We start from the raw sequence: 21,012 nt of genomic DNA on the forward strand, positions 1-21,012 counted from the left end.
GACGGTGATAAGTCTGTGACAGCCCTTGACAATTTCATTGATTGTTTGCAAAATTGTTTAATTTCAATGTAATTTCATGCAAATTTCTTGTCAGCATGGATAAACCTTGTACAAAATGCATAAAATTATTTTGTAATGCATTGTTCCTAAATAAAAAGCTACTTCAAGACAGTTAAATTACAGAAAACATGTTAAGGTTTGAAATCATCTGCCGATTAAACAGCAGACAAAGTTGGCCGACTAAATCCATCGACGAAAAACTATTAAATGAGCCGATTGCTCGCTGTAGCACCATACGAAAAACGATTTAATCTGCTGATTAATACACCGACTGAAATTAATTTTTAAGTGGCAATAGATTTAGTCGGTGGACGAATCGGGTGATCTGGATGATGTTTGTTTATTTGGAAGATATTTTTGAAACAAAGCACGATAAAATTCAGAATTATATACCATTATTACGAGTACTACTTTTTTGCTCGGATCATGTTTTGACTCCCACAGAAACTCGCTAGAATAAATACAAAATAATAGTTTTTTGGTTGAAATTTCAAAAATGTATTCAGTTTGACACATTATTTCGGACTTATCACCGCTGCGATTGCAGCGCCACGGTGGCCGATTGAAACTTGGATTTGTCAATCTGTCTACAAAATTTTCCACTCGGATCAGTTTTATGGCTACATTTTTCTGGTAAAAAGTGCACCTAAAATCTTTTGAAACGTTCGTAAAACGATCGCGATGGAATCGTGCTGCCGCGTTTGTTCGCGTAGTGATGAATTCCGGCGGTTTTCGCTGTACGCGGTCGCAGAAGTGAGCCAGGAAATCATCGCCAACATGATACGAGACACAAGCGATACACAGGTAATAAATATGGCACCCACTGAACCAACCCCACCAAGAAGGGGAAAGAGCAAAACGAAAACGGGGAGTGTTGTTTAATGTTTGGTTGCTCGATTTGATTATGATGGCTGACAGGGTAAAATGTGAAATTTGTTATTTTTCAGGTATCTTCCGAAGATGGCTTGCCACAGCACATCTGTCCGGACTGCTTGATGACACTTAGTTTGGCATATTCCTTCCGGAAGCAGTGCCGTCGCTCCGATGCCAAATTCCGAGAATATTGGGGAGGAAGAACTCCTTCCCAATCGATCGATCAACAGCAGCAGCTTCCACGGCGATCACATTCTCAAGCGCCGGATGATAGTTCCTTCGAAGCAGTTACCACCATCAAAGAGGAAGTGGACATCTACGACTACGAGTATAGCGTTCCCTCTCACGACAACCAATGGGTGATTCAGAATCCCCGAACCATTGGCGAAGGGGCAATGACGGTGGTACACAATTCCGGGCAATATTATGACGAAGTATCGGCCGCAGCAGTCAATGATGGCAGTGTAGTTGATCGCGATGGGAGCATCATGCCAATGGTCACCACCCATCTGGAGAGTCATGATCCATCGGAAATGGGCGAAAGTTCGGGCCTTGCGCAGAAAGGGGAAAAGCTGAAGAAGAAACCACCCCCTCCGGAAAGATACAGTCAACGCATTCGACGACAGGTGAGTACATTTTTATGGTTTTACTTTTCGGTGAAACGATAGTTCACGGAAACTTTTTACTGCTAACTACGAAATTTAAAGCACTTCAAATTTAGTTACAAAGAATAATTTTATAATCATACAAAATCATTCAGCCCTGAACCTTTAAGGCTTTCATTTGAAGGCATTTTGCGTATTCTTTTCGTTTCTGTCAATAATTGTATACACCAAAGGTGTCTCAAGGTGAATTTATCATCCCTTTCATGCTTACGCTGTTTACTGCATTAACGGGTGTGACGCCAAAGTCGCTGTTATAATAAAAACAGCAAGGGAATAAAAGAGACATTTAATTTCACAATTCCTTTACAGTGCATTCATATATGTTACTTTTAGTTGTATCTGCATCGGACGAAACGTCTCTGCTACGTGTGTCCAACAAAGATAAATCGAAAAATCAAATATTACTGTGGGGTCTATGGAATGTGATAGGCACGTCTGTGGAGAACACTCAATGGTAACAGTGATGTGCGGTTCTTGTTTCGCTCTCGTGTGTAATTCGATAAGGTGATCTCGAAAATATGATTAGGTACTTGGAAGACATACTCGAAATTTAATGTTAGTGTCCGATAAAAAAGAGGACTCCAAATCTAGAGCCATCTCTAGGCCCATCTAAAAGACACTAGCGGATACTAGCGTGTGGGGGTGTTGCTTCGATAGTCAAATCTTCTCTTATCTTAAAATGTTTCGCGATCGAATAAACGTCGACAAATTCGAGTAGATGTTTCATCCAAAACAATCTATCCATTTACTTGAGCCGGGTGTTACCAGAAAGCCACTTTCCGTTTAATTCTATTTGAATAACGGACTACAGCTATTTATGATGTTAATACCCTTTCTCCAAAAAATGAATATTTGTTGTCATTTGGTTCCAATAGGAAAGAGTAGTTTTGCCTGAAATACAGAAACGTTTAATTTTTTCTAGTGCGAATATTTAAAAAGTGTTACACTAGTGAAAATGGAAAAAATGGGTATGTTTTCTGCAACAGAAAACTAGGTTTTGTGATAAATAGTTTCTAATGCATGTCTATTTTTTGTAAAAATAAAAAAGGCATCTAAAATTCTGTGCTCTAATTCCGCGCAGCACCTAATACAATGAGTTTGACAGTTGGCTTGAATATGTTACGATGTTTATTAATTTTTTTCAAAATTATTACCGAAAACGTTAGGATATCGAGTCATTTCAACTATATTCAGTCACTACATAACATGTAACATTGAACATTTTAATGATGAGTTAAAACTATAGTCAGAACATTACATACTTACTATGCACCGTGAAGTGCCATAATTTCGAGCGTTGTTTTTTCTTCAACTTGTAGTTTTTCCCATACACTAGTCAATAATACCCTTTTAAATGTCTAATCTTAATTCAAGATATCCTAATTAAAAATGGGTTTGCATCAGCGTCTCGGCACAGCTTCTTAAAGCAATTGCTAAGTTTGATCGATTCTTGCTGCACTAAGCACTTCCATATATAGTTGGAGATGCTTAACGTCAATGTCAGACTTAAAGTGAACATTTTTATACGATAGGTGAGAAGATGAAAGCATATAGTTGATAGTTCCGTTATAGTACGGTAGTATGAAAATTGTATCTAGAAAGTAGAAAGCGAGCAAAGGATAATTTTGAGGAAGGAAGAATCGAGTCGAGCATCCCGGGTCGCTACCACTGGCAGAAGGGATATTCGTTGATTCGCTCATATTCCTACTGATGTGCGGAAACAGTTCTATTTATTTTCACACTCAAGTCACCATCTCCTAATCTATCGTATAAAAATGTTCACTGCCGTTAATCGCAATCTGTATGTTTATCAATTTTGAGCTAGCATCATTATTCAATTTATATTTCTATGTTGTTTGAGCTGTGCTATTGAAAAAAGGTGGTTGGTTCAAGAAAAATGAAAAACAATTGCAAGTCAAATTGTCAAAGTCCGCAAGTCAGTCCCATTAGGAAAAATAAGATTTCATTAAATAAACTGTAAAACAACGTCACAGCTATGTTTTTAGGCTCGCTTCTATAGAATTAAGAATGTTAGACAACACATCACATAATGAGATTTGACTCAAGACAGATTCTATCCACTTCTGGATGTGGCCAATATAGTTCTTATGACCCTTAATATGACCACCAACGTTTATGGCATTGAATTATGATGTGATTTGATGTGATTGATTAAAAAAGGTTTTACCACTTTCCCGGGAATACCTCAACTTATCCGGGTGTGGCCAAAATGGAGCTGGTGTCCCTCATCATGACTCATATTGATCTTATTTTCGAATTCTCATGTGAATTGATTTATCGTTTGGTTTAACCCGTTTTTGAAAAGTTCTAGTCTGATGCCCCATACTCGCCGGAATATGTTCCAGCCATTGCTCTGGAACCAGCGGAACGAATCCAGAAACATTCAATAACGTTCTATGGGACCAGGCCAGGGTATCTTTCTACTGTTCAATACTGTGCTAAACTAATGCAGAATCCTCATGGCATTGGGACTGATTTGCGGTTATTTTTCTCATTGACGTTAAATGTAAGCGCAAGTCAGTCCCACATAAAGGGTGATACGGTCAAAATTTGGTCAAGGGAAAACGCGTGTAAATCGGTGAAATCGTTTATTTAAAAAATCAAATTAAATTTCTTTTTCAAGTTCAATTAGTATAAAATTTAGGAAAAATATTCAGTTAGGCTTCCGCTTTTCCAAATCCGAATTGCCGGGCCTTACGCTTGACCCATGCCATCAGATTTTGTACAGCCACCTTGTCCACCTTCTTCGCCGCAGAAAGCCAGTTTGCCTTGAACTGCTGCTCGCCCTTAGCAGTTTTTTTGGTCTTCTTTAGGTTCCGCTTGACAATAGCCCAGTATTTCTCAATTGGGCGGAGCTCTGGCGTGTTGGGAGGGTTCTTGTCCTTGGGAACCACCTGCACGTTGTTGGCGGCGTACCACTCCATGGCCTTTTTACCGTAATGGCAAGATGCCAAATCCGGCCAAAACAGTACGGAACAACCGTGTTTCTTCAGGAAAGGCAGCAGACGTTTATTCAAACACTCTTTCACGTAAATTTCTTGGTTGACAGTCCCGGAAGCTATGAAAATGCTGCTTTTCAAGCCACATGTACAGATGGCTTGCCAAACCAGATATTTCTTTGCGAACTTTGACAGTTTCATGTGCTTGAAAACATCTGCTACCTTTCCCCTTCCTTTTGCCGTATAAAACTCCTGTCCCGGAAGCTGCTTGTAGTCGGCTTTGACGTAGGTTTCGTCGTCCATTACCACGCAGTCAAACTTCGTCAGCATCGTCGTGTACAGCCTCCGGGATCGCGCTTTGGCCGTCGTATTTTGTTTATCATCGCGATTTGGAGTCACTACCTTCTTGTAAGTCGATAGTCCGGCTCGTTTTTTGGCTCGATGCACGGTTGTAGACGATACACCCAGCTTATTTGCGGCATCTCGGAGAGAGAGGTTAGGGTTTCGCTTGAAACTACCGGCAACTCTCTTTGTCGTCTAAGCGGCTTCCGGTTTTCGATTTCCCCCCGATCCAGACTTCCTGGCTGTCGACAAACGTTCCCCAAACACTTTAATTACATTTGTAACGGTTGATTTGGCAACTTTTAGCGATTTTGCCAACTTTGCGTGCGAGTAGCTCGGATTTTCGCGATGCGCGAGCAAAATTTTGATACGCTGCTCTTCTTGCTTGGACGGCATTTTGACAACTGAAGAGTGAATTCCAAAATCAAAATAGGAGCAACATTCTACACACACACACCTTCAAAATGAGGGGTGTTCAGGTTTTTTAAATGCAAAATTGAAAGAAATACGTCAAGTTGATATTGACCAAATTTTGACCGTATAACCCTTTAGATGCATTCTATCACATAGCACATTTATTTTTAAAGTTATCCCTCCAAAATAAGTGTAAAATCAGAAAACTTGTAAAATCTTTGAATGCTGTTTTCTCATTTCCAGTGTTTTTACAGATGGGACTGACTTGCGATTATGGATACTTCAGTAGTTCCTAGTTAAAGCACTGCCTTATGTTCTTCTCTGTCTGCTCTCTGAACGCTTCTCCAGGCTCTGAGACACATGGATAAAGCTAAGTGCCTAGTTCCAGCAGTATACTGGGCCCCGCCTGTTCTTTGGCTCCAGTTTCTTCGACATGGTTGTCTCACATACCCTTGTTAACGTTTCCGTCAACTCGTCCGCGTTCAGTTCCGAGCAGCCGCTTCGAGAGCTTCAAGAAAAAGATCTTTGTCTAAAACCTTTGTTTTCCATTTTCGCTCGTTCTTTCTTGTGTCTCGTATTACCACCGGTTGCCGTTGGGTTTTGTTGTACCGAATCGCTTGGCGGTCACTATGGGTGTACATTCTCCAGGCCGGACTGCAGAAGGTGACGTCGATAATAGATTCCCGACCGTCGGTGTGGAAAGTGCAGATGGTGCCTTCGTTGACTAGACTCACTTCTAGCTTTCGCAGAGCTTCTACATGCACACTAATCGAGTCAGTACGGTTTTACTGAGTTTTTGAATTGCGGAACTGTTCGGTAAAAGTTTAAAAATCTGTGGAAAATTTATTAATCAGAAAATTTGTTCTGAACTTGTTTATACTTAGTTATGTTAACCCCATTTAATGATAGAAAATAAAATTGGTCGATTTCATTGATTCCTTACGGATAACGGTCATTTGAATTTTTACCGACTTTTTCAGTAATTCAAAAACCCAGTAAAAAAATACTGACTCCTGTAAAAAAATCTTAGTGTGTGTGCTCCCTCAATCCACTGCCCATGCGTTGAAATCTCCTCCGAATACAATCGGTCTCCGCCCAATGAACTCTTCAGTTAAATCAACTGATTGATATATTCATATTAATTCAAATTCATCAGCTGGAAAGTGATTTAAATCTATCTCCGGAAGTTCTAGTTTTCAATTCGAAAGCAGCAATAAGTAGTTGAATAATTTTTGATCATTTGTATTCGGCAGCCAACGAGAAAATATCGGAATTCTTATTCGGAGGCACAACTTGACGCCGCTGTCTTCAAAGTGCGCAATCAGGAAATGACTATGTACAAAGCAGCCAAATTTTTCGGAATTCCAAGATCCACCGTTCAATCGCGTCTGAAGATTAAGAAATTGTTCAGGAAACGTCGAGACGAGAAAGTTACCGCCGTTCCTGTTTCAGTTCCAGTTCCTGTAACGAAATACGAGCTACTGGAGGGCACCGTAAAACATTTTTTCGATGCAAGCTCTGGGGAGTGACCGTAAAGCAATAGTGTATGGCCTGTAGGTTTGTTTTTGAGAAAGAAGAAATAATCGCTGCTTGATGAATGATCGAAATTTTGTTCGTAGGCTAAATATGGCTGACATTGGTCTAGCGCAGAGGAAAACCCAAGAAAATTCCATTGTATAATAAAAAAAAATATACCTTTTAATTTATGCTTAGGTTTTAATATGTTTAAACACTTGGATAAGACCGAAAACATCATATCAAGAAGACTGGCAACTTTGCAAGAATCCATGCGACAGAAGCAATGCATAGAAAAAAATGAAGAAACACACAAAGTTTATTCTGATGTTGGAATCTTTGCTACCAAGCCTTATACAATTTGTATGGTTATTTTGGCTCTGGCTTTGACAGTCCGTTTGGCTCAACACCAGCCTGTCCGCTCCTCTCTTATACTAGACCCTCTCTAATCAAAACCATTTGTGGAATACAATCAACTCTCCATTTCTCGACGTTGCATATCTCGATGATTTGAGCAGTCGCTTCAGATTCCCTTCATGCCGCTCTCTATATTTCGATATCCTCTCTATCTCGATCGTTATCTAATGGTGGTAAGCTCCAACCAGTATTATCCTCGAATTAAATTCCGATCAAGAATGTCCGGCTGCTTTGATGTCGACATCAGATTTAATCAACACGACTTTAAGCAAACATTTAGCAGATCATCCGAACAGGGACGGGATTAAAAGTTAATCCGAGTTGGAGCTTACCCCCCCTTATTCGATGGTCGCTAGAAAATATTCGGGAGCAAACCCACAAACACAGCGAATGAGAACGACCCAAATTTGAGTTTAGTTTATCCATAAATCACATAACGTGCAGGAACTCAGCGATGAGTTGGTTTGCCTCATGTTTTTCCAGGTTTGTCCAGGAAAAAAAAATCCCGAATATGAGAAAAGTAAAGATTGGATTCTCTCAGTCTATTGGTACTACTCGTCAATTTTCCGCATTTTCCGGCAGATTTTTGAGGTTTTCCACAAAAAACATGAGCCAAATTTACTCATCACTGAGTTCCTGCATGAGTAAACTAAACTCAAATTTGGGTCGCCCTCTTTGAACGTGTAGTGTTGGTATGTTTTTTTTTTATAATTACTTTATTTGTACAGGCTCAATAGTGTTGGTATGTATGATGTCTGATAATTCAGTGCCAACTTTTCAAAGAGGCGTAATTGCTTTTGTAAACAATGGCTTTAGCCGTTGATTTCTCGCAAATAAAAGCCCACCCTTCCAAATTACGAATGCTAGCTGGTACAGAAAACATTTCTCTACCTGCTGGTGTCATTCATTTTTATGAGTGAGCTTTCATTCGCGAGAAATCGACGACTAATACCATTGTTTACAAATGCAATTACGCCCCTTTGAAGTGTTGGTACTGAATTGTCTACCACTCATTGTAGCACGTATACTAAGTCCGATAGCAGTGGGTGCTCCTCACTGTTTGATTTGATCAAGCTAAATAGCCTCTGATTGTCCCCAACATGTCACTGTATGAAGGGCCAAAAACGGTTTTAGTGGATCGATAGGTAATTTACCTATACGTTTCCTCGGGATGATAGAGAATCTCCTTTCAAGTCACATGATCATACAATTGGTCAAAAAACGAGCCGTCCGACAGAAGGATACCCCAATGAGTGTGGAGAATAGTCCGCCCTTTTTCCACGAGATGTTAACAACAGGGAGTCGACAATTTCACTCTCCCCATCCAAATCGCTTCAATTGGGTGCCCTGGTGGTCCCTCCCCTTCCCATCATTTATTGGTTCATATAATAATAGGGTTAACTACCCCATTCCCGGCCTATTAAGCACAACCCGTACTCAGTCTTTCTCAATCTAGTGTAGTTTAGCACCAAACGGAATGTTATTATAACTTATTAATTTATTTACCTTTCCGTACGTACCGTAAGATTTCATAAAGAGAAACAAATTGTTGAGATATTGTTAAAAGTCTAACACTGCTTCTTGACGCCATACTCGGCCTACGGATTCTAAATTCGGCCTAACGCATTGAAACGCATTCAAACGCCATTGAATTCCCTTCGGCCTATCGGATGAAGATAAAAATTGATTCGGTCGGAGCGCTTCTTTTGTTTTTTTAAAAATGGGTGTAAACATTCATATCACGCGCTCTCATTGATTTCGTTCGGTAGCTTTTGAACTAAAGCAGCGTACGAAATGCATAATTGCTTTGTTAACTCTGAAACAATGGATTTATGTGATTTTTTTTTTTTTTTTTTTTTTTTAACTCTTTATTTGTTCCAAATTCAAAATAAATTACATTTCATTTTTAACCTAGGTGCTCCAGTTACTACAGTAACTTACCAGCCTTAATTGTTATGATATATATCTAAGTGTTTTTACATTGTTCCTGTCTTGGCAATTCAGTATTTTAAACAGGTTTTTTAAACCTGCATGTCAGTATAACAATTGATAGCTTAAAACTAAATAACTAAAACTAAATCTTATCTAAGTATAAAGGGAATTAATCGTTGCAATTGAGGATTGTAACGATTTTTGCCGGAAATTATTAATTATTTTGTTGGACATTTGTGCTAAAGTCTCAACATTCGAAATTCTATGTACTTCGGTAGTACTGTACCAGGGAGGCAACTTCAAAATCATCTTCAGAATTTTGTTCTGAATCCTTTGAAGTGCTTTTTTCCTGGTAGTGCAACAACTAGACCATATTGGCACAGCGTAAAGCATGGCCGGTCTAAAAACTTGTTTAAATATTAGAAGTTTATTCGTCAGGCAAAGTTTGGATTTCCTGTTTATAAGAGGATACAAACATTTTATATATTTGTTACATTTGGCTTGAATGCCCTCAATGTGTTCTTTAAAAGTTAATTTTTGGTCAAGAACTAATCCAAGATATTTCACTTGGTTTGACCAGGAAATTGGAACTCCGTTCATAGTGACTATGTGACTACTACTAGGTTTCAAAAAGGAAGCCCTAGGCTTATGTGGAAATATTATAAGTTGAGTTTTGGAAGCGTTGGGAGAAATCTTCCATTTTTGTAAATAAGAAGAGAAAATATCTAAACTTTTCTGCAGTCTGCTGCAAATAACACGAAGACTTCTTCCTTTAGCGGAAATGCCTGTGTCATCAGCGAACAAAGATTTGTGGCAACCCTGAGGCAAATCAGGGAGGTCCGAAGTGAAAATGTTATACAATATAGGCCCAAGAATGCTACCCTGAGGAACTCCTGCCCTAACAGGTAGTCGATTAGATTTGGAATTTTGATAATTTACTTGAAGAGTTCTGTCAGTTAAATAATTTTGAACTAATTTCATAATATAAAGTGGAAAATTAAACTTTTTCAATTTAGCAATCAAACCTTCATGCCAAACACTGTCGAATGCTTTTTCTATGTCTAGAAGAGCAACTCCAGTTGAGTGGCCTTCAGATTTGTTTGAACGAATTAAATTGGTAACTCTCAAGAGTTGATGAGTAGTTGAATGCCCATGGCGAAATCCAAACTGCTCATCTGCAAAAATTGAGTTCGTATTGATGTGAAGCATCATTCTATTCAAAATTATTTTTTCAAAAAGTTTACTTATTGAAGAAAGCAAACTTATTGGACGGTAGCTAGAAGCTTCAGCTGGATTTTTATCCGGCTTCAAAATTGGAACAACTTTTGCATTTTTCCATTTATCAGGAAAGTATGCCAAATGGAAACATCTGTTAAATAATTTTACCAAGAAAGACAAGGTACTCTCTGGGAGTTTTTTGATGAGGATATAGAAAATTCCATCATCACCTGGAGCTTTCATATTTTGAAATTTTTTAGTTATAGACCTTACTTCGTCCAAATCAGTCCCCCAGGAATCATCAAAAATATTTTCCCGAGAGAAAATATTCAGAAAATCCCGAGCAACCTGATTCTCAATAGGACTAGTAAGACCCAAACTGAAATTATGGGAACTCTCGAATTGCTTAGCAAGTTTCTGAGCTTTTTCCAAATTTGTGATCAAAATTTTACCACCTTCTTTAAGCGCTGGAATTGGCTTTTGAGGTTTTTTCAAAATTTTTGTGAGTTTCCAAAAGGGTTTGGAACTCGGGTCTAATTTAGAAACATTATTTTCAAAAGTTTTGTTCCTCAGGGCAGAGAATCGCTTTTTAATTTGTTTTTGCAAATCCCGCCAGATAACTTTCATGGCAGGATCGCGTGTTCTTTGAAATTGTCTCCTACGGACATTTTTAAGACGGATCAAGAGCTGAAGATCGTCGTCTATTATAATTGAATCGAATTTAACCTCGCATTTTGGTACTGAGGCAGCTCTTGCTTCAACTATAGAAGTAGTCAGAGATTCAAGAGCATAATTAATTTCATCTTTGGTTTGCAAAGGAATGTTTGGATCGAAGTTATATTCCATAAATGTTCGATACTGCTCCCAATCAGCTCTATGGTAATTGAAAGTAGAGCTGTTGGGATTACAAATTATTTCTTGGGATATTTCAAAAGTTACTGGAAGGTGATCAGAACCGAAGTCAGCATGGGTAACCAATTGGCTACAAAGTTGACATGAATCAGTTAAGACCAAATCAATAGTGGAGGGATTTCTTGCAGAAGAAAAGCATGTTGGGCTGTTTGGATATTGAATAGTGTAATAACCTGCAGAACAATCATCAAATAGAATATTACCATTGGAATTGCTTTGAGCATTATTCCATGAGCGGTGTTTTGCATTAAAATCACCAATAATGAAGAATTTAGACCTATGACGGGTAAGTTTCTGAAGGTCACCCTTGAGAAAATTATTTTGCTGGCCTACGCATTGGAATGGCAAATAGGCAGCTATAAACGTAAGTTGTCCAAATTTTGTTTCAACAGAAACTCCCAAAGTTTCAAAAACTTTGGTTTCAAATGAAGAAAGTATTTTGTGTTTGATTCGTCTATGAATAATGATGGCAACGCCACCACAGGGTCCATCAAGACGATCATTTCTATAAATTAAATAATTTGAGTCCTTCTTAACCTTATGGCCAGGTTTAAGGAACGTTTCAGTTATAACGGCAATATGCACGTTATGAACTCTCAAAAAATTAAATAGCTCGTCTTCATTATCTTTAAGAGATCGAGCATTCCAATTTAAAATGTTTAATGCTTTAAAATCCATTACTAAATTTTAAAGTCATGACAATATTATTAGCAAATTTTACTCCAGTTTGAATAGCATCAAACATGGAGTTAGATTTAAGCATATCAGAAATCATGTCAATTAATGAATTCTGTAAAAATTCCATTTTAGGAGCAGTAATGCTTCCTAAGTCAAAATTGTCAAAATTTCCGTTAGAACGTTGGTTAGTATTTTGATTTCTACCCGCTGCAATAGCAGCATAGGTAGCTCCATTAACTCGCTGAACATTGTTAGCAGCGAGGGGAGTAGGTACAGATGAAACATTTGAAGCAGGGGTGATATTTGTACCTACGGGTACGAATGTAGAATTTGTTCCTCGCTGACCGTTGTTAACAGCAAAGGAATTTGTACCTGGTCGGAAACGTGGAGCGTTTCCTACCTGTCGGTTAGAACGAGATTGTAGGATCGCTTTGCGAGTCTTACATTCCCAAAAATTGGATTTGTGGTTTTCACCACAATTTGAACATTTAAATTTCTTAGGATCTTCCTTCACAGGACAGTCGTCCTTTGCGTGAGAGGAATCACCACAATTCATGCATTTAGCTGGCATGTAGCAATTTTTAGTTCCGTGGCCCCATCCCTGGCACTTACGGCACTGAGTGAGGTTTTGGAAATTCCCTCCAGTCTTCCTGAAGTGTTCCCACTTCACTCGGACATGGAGCATAAGGCTAGCTTTTTCTAAGGCCTTAAGGTTGTTTATTTCACTAGACTTGAAGTGAACTAAATAAAAATCATTACAAATCCCGTTGCGCGAATCGCCAGGACGGGATTTCATTTTCATTTTGATTACTTGGAGTGGCACAACTCCAAGTAATTTTGCCAGTTCATCTTTGATCTGATCCAGGGATTCACCACTGGGCAGTCCTTTCATGACAACCTTGAACACACGTTCAGTTTTGGTGTCGTAAGTAAAAAATTTGTGCTTCTTCTCAGTAAGATACTTGAGAAGACATTTAAATCCGTCCAAGGTTTCAGCCAATACACGGCATTCACCCCGACGTCCAATTTGTAGTGAAAACTTAACTTTCACGAAATTCAAAAGTTCCATGCGAAGAGCATGGAAATCGGTAGTGGTTATCACAATAGGGGGAATCTTTTCCTTCTTGGCATTAAGCCGGGAAAGTTTACTAGAATTTTTCTTGGATGATGGATCATTCTCATCATCCGTGAGCAAATCAAATTGATTACTCAAATTAATTTCATCAGAAGGGGGGTCAAGAGTTTGCCCCTTTCTTTTGCGTTTAGGCGCCATGGCGGCAGTAAATTTTTATCCAAATCGACTTCCAAGCAGATTACTATAAGAATCTGAAGGATCGAAGAGGAATGTTCCAAATCGATATCCAAGAAGGATTACCTCGGGTAGGGTCCAAACAAGGATCGAAGAGGAATAAGAGGAGTTGAACAAGGTAGAAAATTTTTACAGGTTGAGCACTGAAAAGTGCGATTATGCGATTATCCAAATCGACTTCCAAGCAGAGTACTATAAGAATCTGAAGGATCGAAGAGGAATTTTCCAAATCGATATCCAAGAAGGATTACCTCGGGTAGGGTCCAAACAAGGATCGAAGAGGAATAAGAGGAGTTGAACAAGGTAGAAATTTTTTACAGGTTGAGCACTGAAAAGTGCTGTTTAAATTTGTTGTAGCTTTAGGTAGTAGTAACACTTCCTTAAGCAAAAAGCAAATAGATCCGCACGGCAAGAGAGCACGATGCGGACTGATGGATTTATGTGATGTTTTCTGCTCGATATAGGCACCAAAATGGGCGATTAGGCCGAAGTAGTTCTCTACCCTTTAATGTTTTATATGCATATGCTATCATTTTGTGAAAGTATTGTATTGTTGATGATGAAGTCACTTACCTAACTGATAATCATCTTCCTTCTTGCCTTTGGTTGGCCTTCTTGTAGGTGGTTGGCCTAAGGTCTCCTATCCTCTGATGGGACTGCCATCTTAGCTGTAGCTTCCGGGGAAGAGCGTTTTTTTATTCAACCGCTGGATGCCAGTCAGACGCTTTTTGAGCCGCACCTCCGTGGTGGACAGACGCTCGGAGGCGAAGCATTTCCTCTACCGCCGTGCTATGGTTACCGCACCAGTGTTCGCTTCGCACCGCCTCACTTTGCTATTGTCGAATTGTGAACATTACCCAAGCTATGCCACTCAGCTGTGTCCATATTTCAGCTGGTAGTCGTTTGTAATCATATGACTCGTGGAGGCGTGAGGTAGGGACTAGTGAGGACCGGAGCCAGAAATCACTCTCCTTCCAGGTTGTCAACTCACCATTTTGTATCCCTCATTGGCCGTGTAGTGGTGGTATGAGCAAACGGCAAATATTGATCGATTCTTCTAACAGTTTCTTGTTGTGTTTTGTCGTATTAGATACTAGATAAAAGCTTCTTTTATCGATCTGTGTGCTGAAAATACCTGGGAATGTCTTTACATTGCCATGGAAATACAACGAGAAAGTCGACGAACAGAATCTGTCAATGTTACTTAGAACCTAATGCAATGTTCAGCATGACGGGAGAGTTGCCAGTGTTGCCAGTCTTCTTTATAGGTTGTCTTCGATAAGACTGAAATGTAGTGGTCATATTTTAGAAAATATAGTATTTATTTTAATAATTTAGAAGACCCATTAAATTAAAGATAAAGTTGCTTGAAAATAGTTGATACAACGATTAAAATTCCGGACGCTGTGACTGAATCGGTGATTTTCATCGTCAGATGCCGACAATGGCGAGGTGAACGTACAAAAAGTGGACCAAGGAACAGATGACCAGTGTCATGAAAGCAATCAAAGGCGATATGAATTGACTATATGTTTTTAGTATTACTTCTACGTGAAGTCAACGATTTACATAGTTGAAGATGCTATTTTCAAATAACAGACTGTAGTGGTAATTTTTCATTCTCTAGCTAATAAATTATCACACTAAATCTTCATGTTAGCATTTCCAACCAATTCATATCTTAGTTGAAGATGCTAATTTCAAATTACAGACTGTAGTGGTAATTTTTTATACGATAGATGGAGTAGATGAAAGCATAGAGTTGATAGTTCCGTTAGAGTACGGCAGTGTGAAGATTGTATATAGATATTAGAATAGCGAACTAGGACAACTTTTAAGGAAGGTACAAATCGGTTTTTTCATCTCTCTTTACCAAACTCCCCCTTTGGAAAGGGATGGTGAGGGGTGTCCCCCCCCCGCCACCACTGGCAAAAAGAGATGAAAACCGACCCGTTCAAGTACCAACTGTGTGTTTGAAACAGTTCTACCGATTTTTACCGCACTTCAATTGTTATTTGAAGGAAGGCATCCAGTCGTAGGTTTGGAAATGTAAAATGAAAGAGATGAAAAAACCGACAGAGACATACTTCAAGTCTCCACGTACATCGTACGGGTTAGGCAAAAGATGTGCGTTTGACTTTAAAAACTGTCGCATTAATGGCCCTTCGCTTATTTTCAACTTCTATTCAATTTTCATACTGCCGTACTCTCATATGAATTGGCTAAACGTGGCCTCATGTTCGCAGGACCAAGCTCGTGAGACAGTTCCTGCGGATGTAGCACAAGCAAGGCTTAGAAAATGCCATCGTATCGTCATCAAACAATGATATGAAGATTCATTTTAACGGCTCTTTGCAGTACTGTGTAAGCTCTCGGGTTCGATCTTCATTATGTTCATGACTCAAATTCCAAGCCTCCAAATTGCTGTGAATATTCAGTGTGAAATTAAAAATTTGGTTAAAATGGTTACAAACTCAAAAAGGCCAACATTTTATATAGAAAGACCTATTGTTGTGCAACTATTCAAACCCATTGTAAAAGTTTTGAATTGGTATGTGTACGAAACAACTTGTTGTTTTTCACAACTTAAATCGGATCAAATAAATATATCATAAGGCTTCAAATAGGTTTTGAACTTTATTCTGAGAAACATTATCATACCTATATGGTAGCATAAATGAAGTTCGTTCAAAGGACACATTTTAACACTGTACCTATATTGTTAGTTGTTATCCCACGTCAATGTTCATTTATGCAAACATTTATTGTTTCAAATCACTTTAAATGTCGGTCTAATTATGTTAAAAATAGTTGATACACGAATTGAAACACCGAACGCTAGCGACTGAATAGAGGTTTTTCGTTGTCAGATACCGACGAAGCGAGGTACGTACAACAAGTGGACCAAGGAGCAGATGACCAATGCACTGAAAGCAATGACAAGAGGTATGCCTTTGCAAAAAGCTGCTTTAAATTACGACGTTCCTGTAACAACGCTCAGGAGATATATCACTAAAGTAAACCCGACAACATCCCTCGCATCAGATAAATCGCCCATCAACGTAGCGCAGAAGGGTAACAGGCGCCATTTCAGGGGTATGGAGAAGCATGATCAAAAATATCAGCATAAGCGAAGCTTTAAAAATGCCGCCATATCATCGTCATCATCAGCAAAAATCCAAACAACCATTCTGAAGGCTGAAGAAACTTTGAAATTCTGTACAAATTCTGCGGTCAAAAAAAATACCGTTCGATCTCGAGTTTCGTTAATGGCTTACATTCCAAACACTTGTATTTCCATGAATACTAAGCGTGATATTCCGTTGTGAAAGTGTTCATTAAAAGTGCAGAATTGCTTTTCACCGATATTAATTGAATAGATCCAGCACAAGACTAGATTTGTTGTGGCTGCTATCAAAGATCGTTTGTCCAACTATTCAAACCCATTGTAAGACTTGTAATAGATAGGGTATACGTCCCTAACCTCGGTCTAATATGCAGCCATAGATTACGTTTTTAATCATAACTCATCAATTAATTTACCTGCAAACGATATTCTACTGCTAAATGGTATGCTTAGATATGCTTATCATGTCGTTTGCTATCAGGAACCGCAAAAAGTTGAAAAACTTACTTTTTTTAAGACAAAAACTCACCAGGGAAATGTATGTAATATCGGTCTATTGTCCCCAAATTGGGTCTATTTATGGATGCAACTTCGTCCTATCCTGTTTGATTCTCAAAAAAAACGCTCTTGGTAACGTTTTCTTATGTATTTTTTTTTATCACTATCACTGTTAACTTAATACTCTTCATTCCTCAAAACATTTCTTAGAGAAAATTTTACGAAAACTACATTAAATCACTCAAGTTAAAAATTAAAAATTAAAAATTTCGCTTATCGTCTTTCGACCGCAGAATATCTAAATCAAAACATTGTGATGTTCATTATACAGATTTGGCAGAAAAAATCTCCCTTCCTGTTCGTTCCTTATCATCCAAATGCAAACCACATTGTTGACGTTACTCTTATTGCTATATGCTGTCAAATGAATTTCATGGGCCAAAGTTAGGAACATAGAAAAGAAATGTGTCCCTAAAGTTGGGTCCATGATTTACTTGTGAAAACGTTGTTAAACAATTAAAATAAACATAAAATATTCAAACAGTAACTGTGAGTTTTACGTCTAGTGTGTATTATCAGGTAATTCCATTCAATAAATGCCATAATCAGGCCATTTGATGATCGTCAGTGCAACCTTCCCATCTTAACCTTAGAAGTCATGGCGGCTAAAAACTCCGAACAGAGTGATATTCTCAACCAGTTTTATTACTTACGAGAGCTGAAAATGTATTGAAATGTTGTGATATAAATTGATTTGTGTGTGGTACACATTTATCAATCATCAGTGATCAATATTTTCCTTATTTTTTGTGTAATATTCCTTAATTAATTATTTATTTGCGTGATAGGCCGAATGAAAGGACTAGACCCACATTACATACCGTAACCCTACATGTTCATAAAAGATTGTTTTTTCCTCAATAGAATTAAATAAAGAAATCGGTAAGCTTAGAAGTGATTTTTGAACATTAGTAACTTATAAGTAGCGAAGACAAGACATGTACAACATACCAGCTTGCCCACCGGTCGTGGGTAAAAGCGTAGTGCTACTTTATTGGTCTTTTGGATACTCGCAGAGTTGGAAGTCGTATTGATATGTTTTCTTTGGTAGTGCTTATCCTACCATCCAGACTAAAACGCTGGCCAGGCTGAGCAGTTATAGCAAGTTTTAAGCCTATCTTGATAACATTTTTGTTGTCAATCATTATTTTAACAGGTTATAACTATAAGACCTGGTTGTCCTTTGCTGTGCAAAGAAGTCGTCTTCATTCGACAAGGTCGATTCAGCTTGGGAGCTGTGCGCCCCTTCGTCTAGTTCCAATCGGACCGTTCTTGAAATCCTTTTTCACCGGATTGTCGTCCGATTCTCCTTCTTCGGGCTTGGACAGTAAGATCCCAAGCCCATTTTTTGGCTGAGTAAATACGGAGAGCCAGTTTAAAAACCACGAGAAAAACCGGTAATTTTTCAGCAAATCATTCGTCAATGGTAGGAAAGATGCACTATTTATATATGTATTATAAGAAAACTTTGGATAACTTGGTACCGTAAAACGGGGTATGTTTGATAATGCGGGTAACTTTGATAGTATAAGCAATATATGATAAGCAATTATAATGGAATTAAAAGAAAACAATTCAACACACTCAAAAAGCTCTTCATAAAGGGATTCCGTTAAGAGGTTCGACAAAATTAAAAGATTAAAAACTTTTGTTTTTCAGTCCTTCATAGCATTATCCAACGTGCATTAAAATCATCGCAGAAAACGTTTCGCTAGCCAGGGCCAGAGGCGTTGGCAACGAGTCTTGCGGTGGTTTATATTGTTTTGTGTTCCATTTAGTGCCAAACTTTTGGAAACAAATGGAGAAAGTTCTTTCAAAGAATGGGAATTTGAAGTTTGAGAATCCGTGAAAATGTTGTAATCAGCGACGCGAATTTTTCGAATCGTTCTGGAGCTCCATGACTGAATAGAGGTTCATTTTCATTGTCAGATGCCGAGACGCATAAAATGGACCAAGGAACAGCTGAGCTCCGCCATGAAAGCAATCAGGAGTGGCATGAGTTGTCAAAAGGCTGCCCTCCTTTCCGGCATACCAGCGACCACACTCACGAGATATAAGAGAAACTCGAAGCTGTCACAGCTTTTCCAAATGTCACAAGCGGATTTGCTAGGTGGACGGTGGACCAAGGAACAACTAGACCTCGCCATGAAAGCAATCAGCAGTGGAATGAGTTGCCAGCAAGCGGCCGTCGCTTTCGGTATTCCACGGACAACACTTGCGAGATATATGAGAAACTCAAAGCCAAAACCACCCGGCACAGCGCAGGAACTAAACCCAATGCGACATTTTATGGATTTCGATATCAAGGTGGAAGAATCATCAGCGCTAGGGGAAGGCTTATGCGATGAACAAGAAAGCTTGGAACCAGATAATGAGAATATTGAAAAAGCATACTCATCGTTAGAATGAAACAAATAAGCATAGAAAAGCTATTCTACTGTATTTAACCATTTCATCAAATTTATAAAATAGACATAGAGCACATATTGATATAATCAAGTAGAAAGAAAAAATGTTCTGTTACTCAAACATGAACTGAAACTCAATTATGAGAAACCATTAGTAAAATTATAAAAGTCAGTCGGTTTTTTTTGCAAGTTAGACGTTCGCCTCTGTCCTTCTTTTTCGACTTCGACATCCAAAGTTGTGAGTGCTCCATGGAAACCCTCAAAAATTGCCCGCTTGCTACTTTTAGAAGTTGAAATTTTCGAAATGAATTGTATGTACTACTATCAAATGAAAACCATGGCAATGTTAAAATTAAAAACGGATTAATTTTGTTTCAAAACAAACATTTGATTTAAAATTATTGTACATTGACATGTGTCAGTTTGAATTTAAAAAGGAATTTTAAAAATTTTAATTTAAAGACAAGCATTTTCATTTTGAAGTCTTCTCATTATTAACTTAATCACCGTCATTTATGTTTCTAAAGGGAAAACATAAAATTTTATTATATTTGTTTTTGTTTTTTTTTTAAATATAGGTATATGTTCAAGCAGATTCTGCTGTTCTATCATGAATCCTTTAACTGATAAAAAAAATCAATGCTTCCATACCGTTTGTTCACACGAGCTTAGTGGAGCCGTTGCCGTCCGTATTCAATAGAACATCTTGACTCGCATTCAGCATCATTAGTTTTGGCCGCCATCCTCTCTTCCACCCGGCAGATGTTGAAGAAATCCAATCCCTGCATGTGATACTTTTCCAACCGGAATCTTCAATCTTCTCCTGATGGTGAATCGTTGCACCACGGAAAGCCTCGAAAACGGTTATCCCTTGAAAAAAATCGATTATTCACAGTTATGCCACCAAATTAAACTAAATTTGACTTAAAGAACACCCGAGGGGAGATATCGGAATCGGTTACCGTTTCAGACACTGTATGTTTTTTGAGGGATTTTGTTTTAGTTGTTAAGACGATTTGCCTTATTGGCTGTTTCGACGATCATTGAATTTGCTTTTCAAGAGATATTTTGACAGTTCAACAGTTTTGGTTTTAAGAATATGCACTTTTAAAATTACGAGTTGATAGTGAAAGAATCACTTTCATGCTAATAAATTAAATTTTCATTTAGAAATATTTTGTGGTTAAAATAATAAAATTTTGAGAACTTTTAATTTGAAAACACATAATTTTTTAATAACATAATGTTTGTTTTTTGTGTGTACGAAATTGAGGTTATGAGTTGATTTGTAGAAATTTGTTTACCTTGACTGCGAATTTTGAGTTGGTTGTTGTTGGGTGAACATGAAACCGGTACACCGGGAAAAGGCTAGGAATTAAAATCGCCGAAAAAAAAACTAGGAAAGCCAGTGAATATCGATGACACACTGGAAAAATATACTTCGTCACCTCTTCGAATAATAAAAAAAAAAAGATTGTGGACCTTAAACAACATTTCAAGACCCTTATTCCGTGTTGGGTATATTCTCCTTCACGACAATCACTTTGATCTATTGTGACACCCTATATTTTCAGGATACAGTCACTTTGCAGCCATTCCATAGCAAAACGATATACTGCCTATA

The 21,012-nt window shown here is 38.2% G+C and overlaps 1 protein-coding gene across 1 annotated transcript in view; it reads left to right on the top strand.

Annotated features, from left to right (window-relative positions):
- The first annotated feature begins 362 nt into the window (after positions 1–362).
- LOC135714571 (zinc finger protein 473-like) overlaps positions 363–21,012 on the top strand; it is a 41,989-nt gene continuing 21,339 nt past the window's right edge. Inside the window, exons 1-2 of the mRNA XM_065237955.1 lie at positions 363–864; positions 1,008–1,559. Of these exons, the coding sequence (XP_065094027.1) occupies positions 742–864; positions 1,008–1,559 (675 nt within the window). The 5' untranslated portion in view covers positions 363–741. The remainder of the gene's footprint in view (positions 865–1,007; positions 1,560–21,012) is intronic.

This window comes from Ochlerotatus camptorhynchus, unplaced genomic scaffold (genome assembly GCF_037179485.1).
Source record: "Ochlerotatus camptorhynchus isolate MF236.1 unplaced genomic scaffold, CSIRO-AGI_Acam_v1.1 ptg000667l, whole genome shotgun sequence".
Taxonomy (NCBI): domain Eukaryota; kingdom Metazoa; phylum Arthropoda; class Insecta; order Diptera; family Culicidae; genus Ochlerotatus; species Ochlerotatus camptorhynchus.